This window comes from Dasypus novemcinctus, chromosome 15 (genome assembly GCF_030445035.2).
Source record: "Dasypus novemcinctus isolate mDasNov1 chromosome 15, mDasNov1.1.hap2, whole genome shotgun sequence".
Classification (NCBI taxonomy): Eukaryota; Metazoa; Chordata; class Mammalia; order Cingulata; family Dasypodidae; genus Dasypus; species Dasypus novemcinctus.
Genome location: NC_080687.1, coordinates 60,137,685 through 60,153,329, shown reverse-complemented (window position 1 = coordinate 60,153,329; position 15,645 = coordinate 60,137,685). Strand labels below are relative to the sequence as shown.

General features: G+C 37.5%; 1 protein-coding gene across 12 annotated transcripts in view; it reads left to right on the top strand.

Moving 5' to 3' along the window:
• The first annotated feature begins 492 nt into the window (after positions 1–492).
• The window catches only part of SCEL (sciellin), a 110,356-nt gene continuing 95,203 nt past the window's right edge, over positions 493–15,645 (top strand). For 5 of the 12 annotated variants that reach the window (XM_058276517.2, XM_058276518.2, XM_058276526.2 and 2 more), the window contains exons 1-3: positions 493–960; positions 14,030–14,091; positions 14,747–14,864. In XM_058276517.2, coding sequence (XP_058132500.1) covers positions 14,049–14,091; positions 14,747–14,864 — 161 coding nt within the window. In that variant the 5' untranslated portion in view covers positions 493–960; positions 14,030–14,048. The remainder of the gene's footprint in view (positions 961–14,029; positions 14,092–14,746; positions 14,865–15,645) is intronic. The other 7 variants (XM_058276524.2, XM_058276523.2, XM_058276525.2 and 4 more) reach the window with 2 other exon arrangements.

The following is a 15,645-nucleotide window of genomic DNA, read 5'->3' as shown; positions in this document are numbered from 1 at the left end:
GCACATAGCTCAGCTAGACTGTACTTCCTGGAGCCGTCTTACTAGTTAATTGTTGAAGTAACAGATGAATAATGATGACCCTGGAAATTCTAATGGTCTGGCTTCTCTCAGCGATGTTCTAAATTTTCTAAGCTTCTTTAGAGCCTTCCTGACTATCATGGAAGTTGCGTTTCAGAACCTATATTAGGAATCTCCATCTTGGGTGACTCTTGTGCATTGTCCCTTCCTCTCAGGGGAAATGGGCTTGACATTGGCGTCTACTGCTGCCCTCGGATATGACAGAAGTATCAAGAATCCTCTTCACATTTCTATGTACGGTGACATACTATAAGGATCAGAATTTTTAATTCTCAGGGTAATTTTCCTCTTATTAAAAATATTCCTTGTGTAAACTTTGTGTAACAGGTTCTACTTCATGACATTTCCTAATTCCAGCCTACCAGGGACTTTTCTTTCCTAAAGGAACTTGGTTCTTTCAAGCGGTGAACTTCCTGTGTGTGTGTGCCCCAGCCTTCAAGGTACTATGAGTAGATAGAGATTCTTCTTCCTTGAGTTTTTTTTTTCGAATCCACAATAGATTGGGTACTGTGGCACCTTGTCAGAATATAGTTGCTTGTGTGTTGATAGCAGTTGAAAGGCTGATAACAGAGGCACATCTTTTTTTGACATATCAAGACTGTAAATTTTATGAAGGACTCAACAAAGTCAGTAGGTCTGTGAGTGAGACTATTTGGATTGAACTGGTATTTGTACAAGGTGCCACCCTGTTTCATACCACCCACCTCCTCCCTGAGTGACTCAGCCGCTGAGAGAGAAGCCTCTGAACAGTTCATTAATAGTCAGGTAGAGATTGAAACTACACTAAGTCAACTCCAGTTACACATTAGTTTCAGCTGGATCCACCGGGGGAAGCATTGCAGGCTGCTTGCCCCCAAAGTCCTGCTTTTCTGCTCAAGAGAGGTAAGTTGAATTTATATTTGCAAATGTAAATACATCTACTTTACTTACATAGCCTCCCTGTTTCTTTTCCAAATGATTAGAATTAGAATTTACTATATATCTTTGTCTTTTTTTCTAGTTAAACTTAGCCTCCAAAAAAGCTGTTCTATTCATCAACAGCTCTGCTCTCCCTTTTTGTGCTTTTAGATCATACTGCTTTCTACTTCTTGGTCTTGCACATTCACAGTCTCTCAGCGATGAGAGGCTCTTTGAATTTCTGTGTGGAAGTTATCAGCTGGTGAATCCTGTCACGCAGAAGGTAGTAAATTCTCTAAGGCAAGGGACCATCATCTACTGCTCTGTTTTTTCAAGTGAATATGAAAACTTTTTTTTAAAAGGACCACTGTTTTCACAGATGATTGTTTCAGTGAAATTATTTATTCATCTATACTGTTTTGCAATAACAAGTCATATTTGTTTTTCCTTGATTGCTAAAAACATTGCATGTCACTGATTTGTGAGAGATGCCAAACAGTTGCCCTTTCACCCTATGCCCCCAAATGAGGAAAATCACCATTTCTTTCATGGATGTACCAAGAAGTAATGACAGGATAGCTGTCTGAGGGTGTGTCCTTCCCCATGGGCATGCATTTGTGTTTTTCCAACTTCTTTATGTCTTTTCTAGAGTTCTAATATAAGAAGCGATTAACTAATATGAGGGCAATTTTCAAGTTCTCTTCATTTCTTAGTCTGGAAAAACTAGTTTTGGAAGCCCTTGGATAAAAATAAAGAAGTTATTATAACCAGGTTTTCTTTTACAATTAATTGCTAAGCTGACCTGTCTGACTTATGCTTTTTTTCCCCCTCCACTTCCATTTTTGACACGGGGCTGTGAGAATCAAATGCAGGAGGCGGTCACTCAAAGTCTGCAACCAGCAGCTCCATGTCATCCAGCGGGGCAGCCCTGCAGTGTTCCTGGCTCTGCCTTAAATTCTAGAATGAATTAGTCGGCAATAGCTTTCCTTGTTTCCTATTGCCAACTAATTCATCGCAATTTCAGAGGCTGGATGTGACAGTGCCCAAACTGCAATGGCTTACTGAAGAATTTTGTAATCCACTTCTTAAATATTTATTATAATTGCCAAAGCGTAACATTTGTGGACTATAATTTTACTTTTCTTTTTTTTAAATTTTTTTAAATTTTAAAAAAAAATATTTATTTATTTATTTAATTTCCCCCCCCCCCCCCCCCCAGTTGTCTGTTCTCTGTGTCTATTTGCTGCATCTTGTTTCTTTGTCCGCTTCTGTTGTCATCAGCGGCACGGGAAGTGTGGGCGATGCCATTCCTGGGCAGGCTGCACTTTCTTTCGCGCTGGGCGGCTTCTCCTTACGGGCGCACTCCTTGCGCGTGGGGCTCCCCTACGAGGGTGACACCCCTGCGTGGCAGGGCACTCCTTGCGCGCATCAGCACTGCGCATGGGCCAGCTCCACACGGGTCAAGGAGGCCTGGGGTTTGAACTGCGTACCTCGCATGTGGTAGACGGATGCTGTAACCACTGGGCCAAGTCCGTTTCCCAATTTTACTTTTCATTAAATGAGATCTACGGTATATAAAGGTAGCATCAGGGGGTGTGTTTCCCCACCTTGGAGTTGTTATGTTTTTAATGCAGTTTATAATACTGGTATGGTCTTTCTCATATGTGCCATACTCTAGCATTTTAAGTATCAGAAACATCAATTTAAGAGACCTGAGATAAGATATCAGTAAAAATTTTTGTAAAACTTCTGGACATCCTAAGTGTCAGGATATACAGATGATGCAGATAAACAGGCTGTGATTTTTGTTGAAATTTTAGTTTCATGTAAATCTTAGATCTAATTTACAATTTTTGAACTGAAATGTAGCAGACGATTTTGAATTTTATAGATAGGAAGACAAAGCCCAGAAGTCTTAAGCAACTTGCCAGGATCAGAGTAACAGAATCAGAAAAGGAGCCGGAAGACCTGACTTTTGTCTTACTGAATTTTCTCAATGATTTTTCAAATTTAATTTCTTCTATGCAAAACACCTCATAACAATAAATGAGCTACATTCCAGCTCCATTAAAATACCATGAATGGTTATTGAAATGTGAAGTTCCTTAGGAAGGCTTGCAAATGTTACCACAGTGTGTATGTGGTATAGTTACCACATAATGGGACGCATTTTTAATTTGTGGCTTGTGGAGCCAGTCTTGTTATTTATATCCATGGGGTTTTACTCTCAGGAGCAGTTGGCCTTGGGAAGAAGGGAATCTAGCATGTGGGTGTAGGGTGTGGTGCTGCCAGTGGGAACATCCCTCCCCTCAATGCTGCCTTCCTGACCAATACCTGAGAGATTCTTTTTTCCTGGGGACTCTGTAAAGAGAACAAGAGTATATGTTTTGAATGACTGAATTCATGCGGGGAAATGAACTCCAGATACTTCACTGAGAAGTTTATTTAAAACAAACATTATTTATCTGATAATACCCCATGTGATCCGGGTATTGACTTCAAGCATTCCTTAAGAGGGAAGTGATGAAATCCTTGGTCGAGCAGTCAAGGGACATCTGCTGGTCCCACGCAGTTTCTTTTCTGTTGTTTTCCTGCTGCCAGGTCATTTGTTAATCATTTTCTGTTTTCTCATGCTGAGGACATTGGAATAAGAGTTTCACTTACTAATTGCTGTGCACCTGTCTGCAGTTGTTCAGAGTTTGCTTTTTAATCAAGTCTTTGTCAACTCTGTTCCTTAAGAGTTTCCAGTCCACCATTGTACAAATCCATGTGACATTAGAATTTGGAAGCAAATGACAGCTACATTTCTTGGACTTGCATTTTATGTTAATTGCTAAACTTTTTTTAGGCTATGAATCATCCTTTTATTGTCATCATCAATTGGAATAGTGCAATTTAATAGCCATTAAACAACTGGCTTACTTCTAGACATGACAGCCAGTAGTTCTGGATACTTTTTATGATTGTGTACTGGAGAACTCTAAGAATCTAAATAATTTATTCCATGTCTCTAGACCCAGGTTTCCCTAGTTCAAAAATGTCATTAAGTCTCCTTTATCTGATACCTACTGGTATACACACACCCTGGGTTGGTATTCCAGAAATTCACAAAAGTGTGGATAAACATGGACATCTGTACAGAGAGCTAATTTTAGTTAAAAGATTTTGAAGAAAAGTGCCACCACAACCCTGGCCTCTCTCCACCCCTCTCTAGCATGTTCCCTTCTGTCATTAGAGATACTGTGTGTACAAGTGTGAAAAGCATTCATTTAGAAAAAAGTGCAGGGCAGGTAGATATGGATTTGTATCATGACCCCACTTTTTTTTTTTAAACAAGACTGTTGATTTTCAATATTCAAAAAGCTTCATTTTTAAAAAATGTAGCTTCCTGAGTCTGTGCTTGTGCTTTCCACACTTTCCCAATGATTTTCTGCTCCTCAGTCAGGAAAGCATGCTTGATCCTGTCACAGACACACTTGGCACACATGGAACCACCACAGGCTCTGCTGACATTTTGTTTTGTTGTTTTGTTGTAGATAACCTCATAAGAAGTTTAGGTCTCACAGCATAACCCCTCAGAGTAGGCCTGGGCAGATGCCAATGCAGATTTTGGTGCTTCCCTAAGCTTCTTGGTATAAAGGTGAACAATTCCATTCAGATGGATGCAGGCAACCTAGTTTTATTAAAAACAGATTGTAGAATAGACTACAACAGGTATGTCGAATGCTGGACTATTTTGAATGCCTCTGGGAACCATGCCTGGAAGAGGAAAAGGATGATCTCATTTTTGACCAAGGGCAGGTTTCTTAACATTTGTGAGCCTCAGGTCTCTTTACACTGTGTGAGAATACCTATTTCACATCATGGACCAGAAGATTAAAAGAAAATATAGGAGTCTTGTTAAATTATATATGCATACCTATATAATTACATATTTTAAAAATATTAAATAACAAATATTATGACATTATGTGAAGTACATAGCATATGGCCATTTTTTCACAATAACACAAAGAAATGTAAACATCTAGGGGAAACTGCCACAAGAAAAATGCTGACCCAGGTTTAAAAAAAACCACCAAATTTTATTTTAAGTCATAAAAGCTTTCTTGAGCAAAAGCTCCTTTGAGTACTTTTTCTGGATGCACAGATTAAATATAATTGCAGCTCTTCCCAAATGATTTAAAGATTCCATGTAATCCAGCCAAAAATTTCAATAGGATAATTATTTTGGAACCTGAGAATTTAATTTAATTTAATTTAATTTATTTTTTTGAGTTACCGGAGGCCGGGGATTGAACCTGGGACCTTATATATGGGAAGCTGGCACTCAACCACTGAGCCACGTCAGCCCCGCTGAGTTGGTATTGCTTGTCGTCTGTTTTTTGTTGTTTAGGAGGCACTGGGAACCAAACCCAGGGTACCCCATGTGGGAAGTAGACATCCAACTGCTTGAGCCACATTGGCTCCCCCTGAGGATATAACCCTAAAGTTCTTCTTAAAGAAATGAATAGCATAACTGATGGGATTTTTAAATAGTGAATTAATGCTAGATAATAAAATGTATGTTTAGAAGACAGTAATTAAAATGTTTTCTTTTCTGTTACAAGAAACTGAAGACAGATTTTGACACCAAAATATAGAGCCATGAAACACATCCTAGAATATATAAGAATTTAATATGCAACAAAGGACTCATTCCATCATTACTATAGTAAATCCATACAGATTAGAGTTTCCATGTAACAACATAATATTTTTAAATTAAAACAAAGCATGTGTAACTATTAATTAAACTCAACTTTATTCAACAAATATTCCTCTAGAACTAGAGTATATGTCAGATACTGTGTTAAATTCTGGAAAAACAACTGTGGAGAAGATGGGGTTGGTCACTGCCCTCAAGATTTACAATGCGTGTGTGTTTATGCGTGCGTGCGGTGATGGGGTAGGGGAAGAGTAACGTCAGACAAACAGACACTCTGTATGGAAAATGTTGCTATGGAGAAATATTCTTTGCTATTTGAGCAACTAGAAGGGTCCCTAACTCAGCCCGGGGAGGTGAAGGACTGGTTGTAATGCTGTCACAGATGCTACCAGGAGAATATACCACCTAATGTGTGGCCTGAAGGATGAATAGAAGTTTTTTCTAAAAAGAGAGGGAAGGATAGTGGGAAACCCAAACAGAAGAATGTTCTGGTATAGGGCATAGAATAGGCAATGACTTAAAGGTGATAAAGAGGATGGATCCATTAAGGAACTGGAATGTTTCTCTATGTCTGAGACCAGAGTTAGAGGAAGGAGTGTGGTTTGGGGAGAAGTGAGGATGGAGAGTCTGGGCCCTAGAGCCTTGATGACAGTTTGGGTATTACGCTGTCAGAAACAGACCAAGATGTGACTGTGTTGGTGCAGAGGAGGAGAATGGGTTAGAAGAGAATGAATCTAGATATTGGGAAAACAGCTGTTAAAACAGTCAGGAGATTCGTGTAGTTTGAATTAGGGAATTGGGAATGGAAAGAAAGATAATCAAGAGATATTTAAGGAGTAGAGTTAAGATTTCAGGATCTGAGAGAAACTTCATGGATGGTGTGCAGAGATTTTTAAAGGGTAGAAAAAAGCATAATAAGAAAGATAGGGAATAAAAAATTGAAAGCTGCTGCTCCAGAAAAAAGGGGAATTAAAAGGTAAATTAAAAACTGGGAAAGTAAGGATGAATGTAAGTGATATATAAAGAAAATAAGGAAACAATATGAAAAACACAATACACTAATGAAAAAACAAACAATAAAAATCAATAAACAATTTATAAAAGAGGTAATTAAATAACCAATAAAATATGAAAAATATGTAAATTATAGCAAAATTATTCCACTGTCAGCTATTAAATTATTAATGAGATGAATGATCATTCTAAGTACTGGCATATGTATGAACACATATGCTATTGCTGGAATATAAATTGGTATAAGATCAATGAAAATATATTTGAAAATGGGGATCAAGAACTTCTTAGAAATTACACTCCTTGGCAAATAATTTCCCTTGTAAGGATCCATCCTAAAAAAATATAATCAGAAATTTGGGAAAATATTTTTGTATGGTGTTATTAGAAATAACAGGAGAATTTTATTATAGAGATAAAGAAGTCCATGGTATGGAAAATGTTTTAAATGGCATTGCACAATGCATATCAGTAGAATCTAATAAGAAAAAGGGTGTTCGATTTTTTTCATTCTTGTATTTCCAAAGTTTCTATAATGAACATGCATTACTAATATACGAGAAAGGCTAATAAATGCTGTGTAAAATTAGAATAAGAATTACCATATGACAGAGTTCTTATGAATATAGCGTATGATAAAGTATTTAAGGTAACTAACATGGTGTTTGGCTCATAGTTAGAGGTTAAAATTTTGGTCTTCACTCATTCAATAGTTTTTTCAGATAGAACTGGAGAGAGCCCATGGTGTATTCAAGTGACAGATAATTGTTTTTGGACAGCATTTTCATTACTGAATATTAGACCAGTGTATTTCGTAAAATGAAAAAAGTCCCAGTGTGCAGGACTTTATTCATGCTAAAACTTGATGTCATCATTCTGCAGAAAAACATAGGTGGTGGAAATACGGGCAGTGACAGTTGCATGCTGAAAACCATAACAAGCAGAAATGAACTTTAATCATGGGGGATTATGAGACTCAGAAAATTGGTAGCATGCAGACATCTGGGTAGTTGCAAGATCTTATTTATTCTGTATCCTGAACCCAGTTCCCCATTGTTAAGGTCATGTGACTAAAGAAATGATCAATTAGCAGGGTAAATGAGTCTTTACCAACCTGATAATTTTTGGATTTCCTTCTACACTGCATTTTCAGGCTAAGTTATTTGTGTCTGGTAGATCCACTTAAAAGTTAATTTAAACTGATTTAACGTTTTCATTTCATGAAGCCCTGTTAGTTTTCTCTTTGAATAATAAATTTCATGTCTTTTCAGGTGAAAATTAGTTGTTTGAGGGTTTGTTCTATTTATCTTCCTGAAGATAATGCTTCTGTTTATTGGTTCATAATTTTTGGGCACTTCTTTTTTCTCTGTTGAAAATAGTTTTATAACAATTACCCTTTTGCACTTTCTAGGGGTTTTCCTTGTTTCTAGTGATTTCTGGGAAATAAGCATTAGTAGATATGGCATGATTTGGGGCCTATAAAAGTCTCAGAACATTTTCACTCACAAAGGTGAATTCTACCAAGGCATGCACATATACCTTTATTTAGGTAGTTTTTGCAGTATTTATTTCCATATTCTGTTTTGTTTTCTTATGCTTTGTATTACTATAGAGATTTGCTCTAAGTAACTATTCACATTCGGTCTTTTCAAATAAAGATATTAATTTACATCCATTTATTAGAAGTTTGAAAATTGACCGGAGGATTTTGGAACAAAATATGCAATGTTCACTCTATGTAGATCTCATGATACTTTGGCAAAATGTTCAGAAAGTTCAGTCTTTCTTTCTTGGTTGAAGTCCATCATGGAATCTGGTCCACTAATTTTCCATTTGTTGACCCTTTTTTGCTTGGACTCTGGCTTAAATTAAATAATACATATAAAATCTAAGCTCAGTTAATATTAGCTACAATTATCACACATCCCAAATATCAGTGATCAGCATTAAATTCTTTTTCTTGCCTTTTTCTCCTTTCTTCTCTCATCCCCTGTATTCTTACTCTACTGCTTGCTCCATGTCTTTTCTTTTTTTCTTTCTTTTTTTCTTTAATTTTTCCTATTCCTTTTCTTCATGCTCCACCCCATTCCAATTTCTTTGCTCACACAGTCTGTCTTTAGCAAAGTTAGCAGGAAGTGGTAAAGGTACCATTAGTTAAACCACAAGGCAATTTGTAACATCTTGGGTTAGCTGGGAGGGGCCCAAGAAATTCTTTGGAACAGGAGTTAGGGCTTGGATTGTGCTAGAGGAGAAGTTACTTAATGAACCTAAATACTCCCAGGACAAGTGCCATAATTAAAAAGTACTATTCTAAAGGAAATTGAGAAAGACCATAGGGAGATGAGGAGGAGCTGAAAGAAGACAAATTTAAGAAATAGGGGATGTCAGATAGTTTCAAATGCATCCAAAGAAAACTAAGAGAGTGTACTGATTTGGGGATTCAGAAATTTAGGAGAGTGATTTCCCCCTTAGCCTAAAGAAGATGTTTGGACAGAGGGCTTTAGGAAGTGGGTAAAATGAGCCCTCTCTGGTGTTTGACCACGAAAAGGAAATGAAAGATGGGCCAGTGGTTGGAAAGGCATTTTTCCCTCTATCCTTATATAGATTTTGACACTATGATTTCATGTGAGAGGTTTTGGATTATGCATTCAATACTTTGAAGGTAAATGATTTTTTATATTTCCCAGCAGTTTTCATATATCTCTTCCTGTAATTTTCCATATTTAAAATTTAGCCACTGGTGTCTGTCTTTGCAAGCATACATTCTGGAAACAGCTTTAGGAGGAATCCAGATTAGAGTTTCATCTTTCTTATGGAAGTTAAAAACTTAATAGGAATGAAACTGAAGGATGGCACTGTGAAATAAATCCAATTGACTAGATTTAGGCTACTGAAGTGTTGTCATTTGGTTGTTGAGTATGTTTGAAACTCAGATGACCTCAGTCTCTGAAATAAATAATTCCTTTAAAGAATTATATAAAAATGAGATTTTGCTACTTTTTTTTTAACACTACCATTTCAGATGGCCTGTGATTTCTAGTCCATTCTACAAAAAGAATATCGTTAACAGTTATTTACAAGGATGAAATTGTTGATATATTTTTACTAACAGTACAAGAAATACCCATATGTAAAAAAATACTTTGCTTTATATTCTAGGCAAGTTGGAAAGAGTTTTATTGATTACAGAATTTGAATGTGGTAAAGCTGGGCTTAGAACTTGCCGCTTCTGCCTTGAGACCCAATACCTTTCCCAGTGATCCATGTACTGACTGAATGCACCCTGCAAAAGAAGTAAGAGCCCACCTGGAATCACCAACCATCCTTATCTGCCCAGGACTGCTCTGGATTTAAAACTGAAATTCCCACATCTATTGACACCCAGTGCTGACTTACTCATTAGACAAAGTAGACTCAGTGTCTGCCCCTGATTGTTTCAGTGGCCAATACAGTTTTCTAATTTTGCTTCCTTTTAACATCAGAAGAAAAATGATGAATATAATAATAATAGTGAATATACAATAATGAATCCAGCCTGAATTACATTCATTTTTATGTAACAAATTCATAAAATATAATTTTTTTACCTTAAGAAAAAAACTTTCAAACTGACAGGACAGTACAAAAATAATACAAACCACTTAGAGAGAACTCCAACATAACCCTACTCCCAGCCCCCTAATACCCAGATCCACAAATTTTAACATTTTGCCACATTTGCTGTATCATTCTATTTATCCATATATCTGTATATCTGTCTCTCTGTCAATCCATTTTCTGAACCACTTGAATGTAGGTTGTTTACATCATGCTTCTTGAATGCTTAATACTGCCATGCACATTTCCTAAGTACAAGGATATTCATGTATATAGCCACCTTACATGCAGTTACCATGTTCAAGAAATTTAACCTTTATTTTTCCATTATTTAAATATGGCCCACTAATGTCCTTTTGATCTTTTTCTCCTCCCTTGCTAATACTCTTCCAGGATCATGTATTGCTTTTAATTTTCATTGTCACTTAAGTTGCTCTTTCTCCTCTTTTTTTAAATTGTGGGAACATATATAAAACATAAACTTTCCCATCTCAAACACTCCAAAACATACCATTCAATGAGATTAATTACATTCACAGTCGTGTGGTACCCTCACCACCTTTCATTACTAAAACTTCTCATCTTTCCAAACCCATTACACATTAACTCCCCATTTTCCCTGTACCCTGACCCTTGCAATCTGTACTCTCATTCTGTCTCTATAAGCCTGATTATTTTCTTTGAAGTTACAATGGGAGGTACATTTAATATCCTAAATTTATAACAAACTTCTTTGCTTTGATACCAACTTAGCATCAGTAAAATTTATGATGACCTGTATCCATTATTGCAATATCATACAGAACAATTCTGATATCCCCCAAATGCCCCATGTTATACCTATTCTTCCCTCTTTTTCCCCTCAGAACCTCTGGTTACCACTGCCTTTATATCAATGCTACATGTTCTTCCATTACTGGGATAATATTAGGTCTACTTTAGTCCATAGTTGCATCCCCCCTAAAGTTAGTTCATTCCTCAGTCTTGAGGATTTGGGGAGGTGATGCCTACTCTGCTTCTGCTTGACAGGAAGCTTAGATCTCAAGGGGCAGATGAATCCCTCTTTCTGGAAAGAGAAGACTTTCTCTTGACTTGGTATTCACCCTGTGACTGCATTCATTTAACTTTTCTGGAGATTCAAGAATGATGAAAATAAAAAAGAATGGTGCTTCTGCAGTTCTTGCTGGTTATTCAGAACTTCTACAGGGGGATAGAGAATCTCATTCTGCCATCTTGATCAGGGCATAAAATATAACTTTTAATTTGTGTGTGTAATGTGCATGAGGAGGAAAAGGCCCACAAAGGCAAAACTGCCAGTCCCAGGGAAATTGCTAAGTCCCAGGCAAATTAGGACAGCAGGTTACCTTAACCCCTTAACACTTTAACAAGAGTGGTTGGTCATGGCTAAGGAACTCTGGGCTTTCCCATCTAGTGGTTGACTAAAAGAACCAGTATTTCCCACAATCTGTTTATACATCAGTTTGTTGTGTTCACTTTGGCTTCCCCTGAGCAGGAGCTGAGTAGCAGATCTGTGGTGAAGCAAAACGCCCCTCTTGGGAAAAGCAAAGTAATCTTGGTGAAGTCATTACTCTTGGGTTGAACTCAAACAATAATAAGAGTTATTCAAGTTCTGTCTCTGAAAGTGGCAGAGCTAGAACCACCACCTCTCAAGATCTCAAGGCCCCACCAGAATTTTCCACCCAGTTAAGCACAGCTATAGATGTTCACTCAGGCCTTAACCTCAAAAAGTGTCCAAGGAAGTTACACCATGTCTCTTGAGAGCAAAGCAGAAACCAGGAATTTGTGAAATAACTAAGAACAGAGATACAAGAAAAGGGAATATATTTAATCAACATCTTTACAATTTAAAAAAATCCCTATATACCTCTATAGGCAAAATAAATCCTTTCTGGAATATTGAGAAATGCTGCTCAATCTTTTTCCAGATGGTGATTCGTCCTACTTCTTTTCCTTTCAATGTTCCTCTTATTAGGACTCCCATTTCAGTAAAAAATATTCATTCAACAAATATGTCACTTTCTATTTTAGGTTCAGAGAATATAAGGATGAAAACTAAATGTTTTGCCTTTGGCAACTCTTAGTCCATTAAAAAAATAATCATGCAGACAATTACAAAGCTATATGATATGTCCTAGGATGGAAGAATTCAGAAGTATGGTGACAACTTTGGGGTGGACTTCATGGAAAACAATGATCATTAATAATGGCTGATCAACAGCCTGAAAGGGGAAACGGACTTTGACCCAGTGGTTAGGGCGTCCGTCTACCACATGCGAGGTACACGGTTCAAACCCCGGGCCTCCTTGACCCGTGTGGAGCTGGCCCATGCGCAGTGCTGATGCGCGCAAGGAGTGCCCTGCCACGCAGGGGTGTCCCCGCATAGGGGAGTCCCATGCACAAGGAGTGCACCCCGTAAGGAGAGCCGCCCAGCGTGAAAGAAAGTGCAGCCTGCCCAGGAATGGTGCCGCCCACACTTCCCGTGCCGCTGACAACAGAAGCTGACAAAGAAACAAGACGCAGCAAATAGACACAGAGAACAGACAATGGGGGGGGGGGGGAGGAATTAATTAAATAAATAAATCTTTAAAAAAGAAAACAACAGAAAAAAACAACAAAACAGCCTGAAAGACTGTTGGTCAAATCTGTCTCCTGATGTTACCTCGGATATCACTGGCACATTTTGGGAGGTGGGAGTAGGATCCTGCCTTCACCCTCAGTTTGCATGCTACGTACTGTAAAGATTCATGGGTACATAGTATCAGAGAAGCAGATTGAATGCAATGGATATGTTATAACCCTCAAGATTTAACCATTGGCCATAACAATCACTTTTAAATGGCAAGAGATATTTTTAAAGACCTGTTTCCATTGACAGTGTTCATAAAAAATATTAGAAAATATCAGTAATCATTATTATCATTTAGTTGAGTCTTGTTTGCTTATCACTTCAGTAATTCAGAAACAAAGAGCCAATTCTACTGATTTGAAAACAGGAAATGTTCCAATGCAAATGTTTAATAAATTTAATGATGATGTTATACAGGCTTTGCTTACTGTGCATAGGCAAGTACTTTACAAGCTGAGAAAAAGATGTGAGGAAAGAAAAACATTGGTTATTCACAATAGGGCCCAGGAATCTGAAAAGCTTCAACCTGATTTTAGAATAACTTAAAGGAATTAAACAATGGCCCTGAGAAGGGAAATGGTCCCTGACTTCTTGCCTGCCTGAGACAGGGCCCTTTAAGACAGTGGGGTTCCATGAAGAAGCGACGGCAGGGTCTAAGGGACCCCAGTTTCTGGTCCCAGGCTTGACCTAGGCGCATCCACAGCCTTCCTAGGTGGCCTTCACACTGTGCTGTGAGTTCCATTTCTCTCTCTCTCCCCCCCACTGACCATGAACGGAAATTTTGTCTTACTCATCTTTTTGATCCCAGCTCCTGGTTCATTGACTGGCAAATTGTAGGCACTCAGTACATATCTTATTGATCAAATAAATGAAATAACTGATGGCCTGATTCAGCCAATTGTTGTACAATAAATAGATTGGAGTAGTTGAACTCTTGGGTTCTTTGGGACACTTAATGTCATGTATTTGTATACCAGATCATATGACTTTGTCAATGTCATCGAAAAATGTCTCATTTAACAATGAACTAATCACTTGTAAAATCTTGGATTCATTATGTTCTTCCTCCATCCCCATTTTTCTTTCAGATCCTTACTGAAAGGCGACATGTCTAATCTTACCTTGAATAAAATATCTCCCGCAGGAAATGGTAATGTAGATGATATTTCTCTTCCTCAGAAAACTTAAGAACAAAGCATAGGTCCTAATTCTCTTATATAGATATTTTATTTTTAGAAACAATTGTCTAATTTAATTAGCATTGTTAATGTTAGACAAAAGAGAAAAGTAAGAGTACAACAGCTTTTAGTTTTGTAGTTTTGTAATTCAACCTTAATGTTTTAATCAATAAAAAATGTCTTTTGTGCATGTGAACTTCTGTGCTTCAGGCTCCTACAGGGCCCAAAAATTAAGTTACTAGTAATCAAATACACCAGGAATATTGCTGGCTATTCAGAAGATGCTTTAAAAACAGTCCTGTGTATATTTCTGATGCATATTTCTTATTGAATAAAAAGGCCAACCTACAAAGCCTTGGCTTGATATTTCCCAGGAGTCAGATGAGGCCTCATGATAATCACTGGCAGTTTAAGTTGGCACCTGAGCAGTTTGATATATTATATTTGATGGTGGGGTATGGGATTTGTTCTTTTTAGCAGTAAATCCTACTCTGAAGCAGTAGTGGGCTTGCCCACCTAGAAGATTGATGCTGGCTGATCAGAGGTACCTCTCAAGATTTGCAGGCTCACAAACCCACGCTCCCTCCATGTTTAACAGCTCCCCATCTTGCATACTTTTTTTGATAGCTCTGAAGAGTACCTCTCGGGGGACCACGCCGAGGCAACAGGATTTTCATGAGGTGAACAAAAGAAGGACTTTTTTACAGGATAGCAGCTGGATAAAGAAACTTCCTGAAGAAGAAAAGTAAGGTGGCGTAGAGAGTGTGGCTGGGTGGGTGAGTAGAGGGGGCGTTCTCTGTTGGGGAAGCTCACCGTCGACACCTGAAAAACAAATAATTTCCCTCTAAAATACTTTGTTACTTGATCTAAATTTTAAAATCATATTTAGTAAGCATGTACTGATTTTATCAGATTTCAATAACCTTGCTACCATTTTTAATAGCTATGTATCTAAGAAAATGTGGGCCATTAGCCAGAGACATCGAGGTTTCATAGTAATCAACTAGAACTGGCATTTGCACTCACTTCGTAAACTGAAAAGAAAACATGAATTTCAAGTTTCCAAAAAGGTACCATTTAAACCATGGTAAGATTACTAGCACATGTGAAACACGTCAGTTGAAACTGACACTTAATAATATAATTTCTAATTTACAAACTTAAGAATAATTTATCTAAAATTTCTATATTCAAAAGTCAAGTTGAAAGCAGGGCATGAATATAAGTTACTAAGTCCTCTAGTTCCTAGTAGCCACATACCACTAGGTATTGGAAGGGTGGTGATTGTTGTGATATTACTTTGGGAGGGAAAACTCTTCCACCAAAAAGATTTGTTGCAGGATTTGAGCATTGGTTCTACTAGCCACATACTTAAAGATCCTGAAAACTCTGACCATTGGCATATAACCTCATTGCCCATATAAATTTACAATACACATTGTCCAACTCAGATTATATATATACATATGCATACATTTTCTGATTTCCTGTGTTATACATCAGGCTTGATGCTAGGTATGTTACAT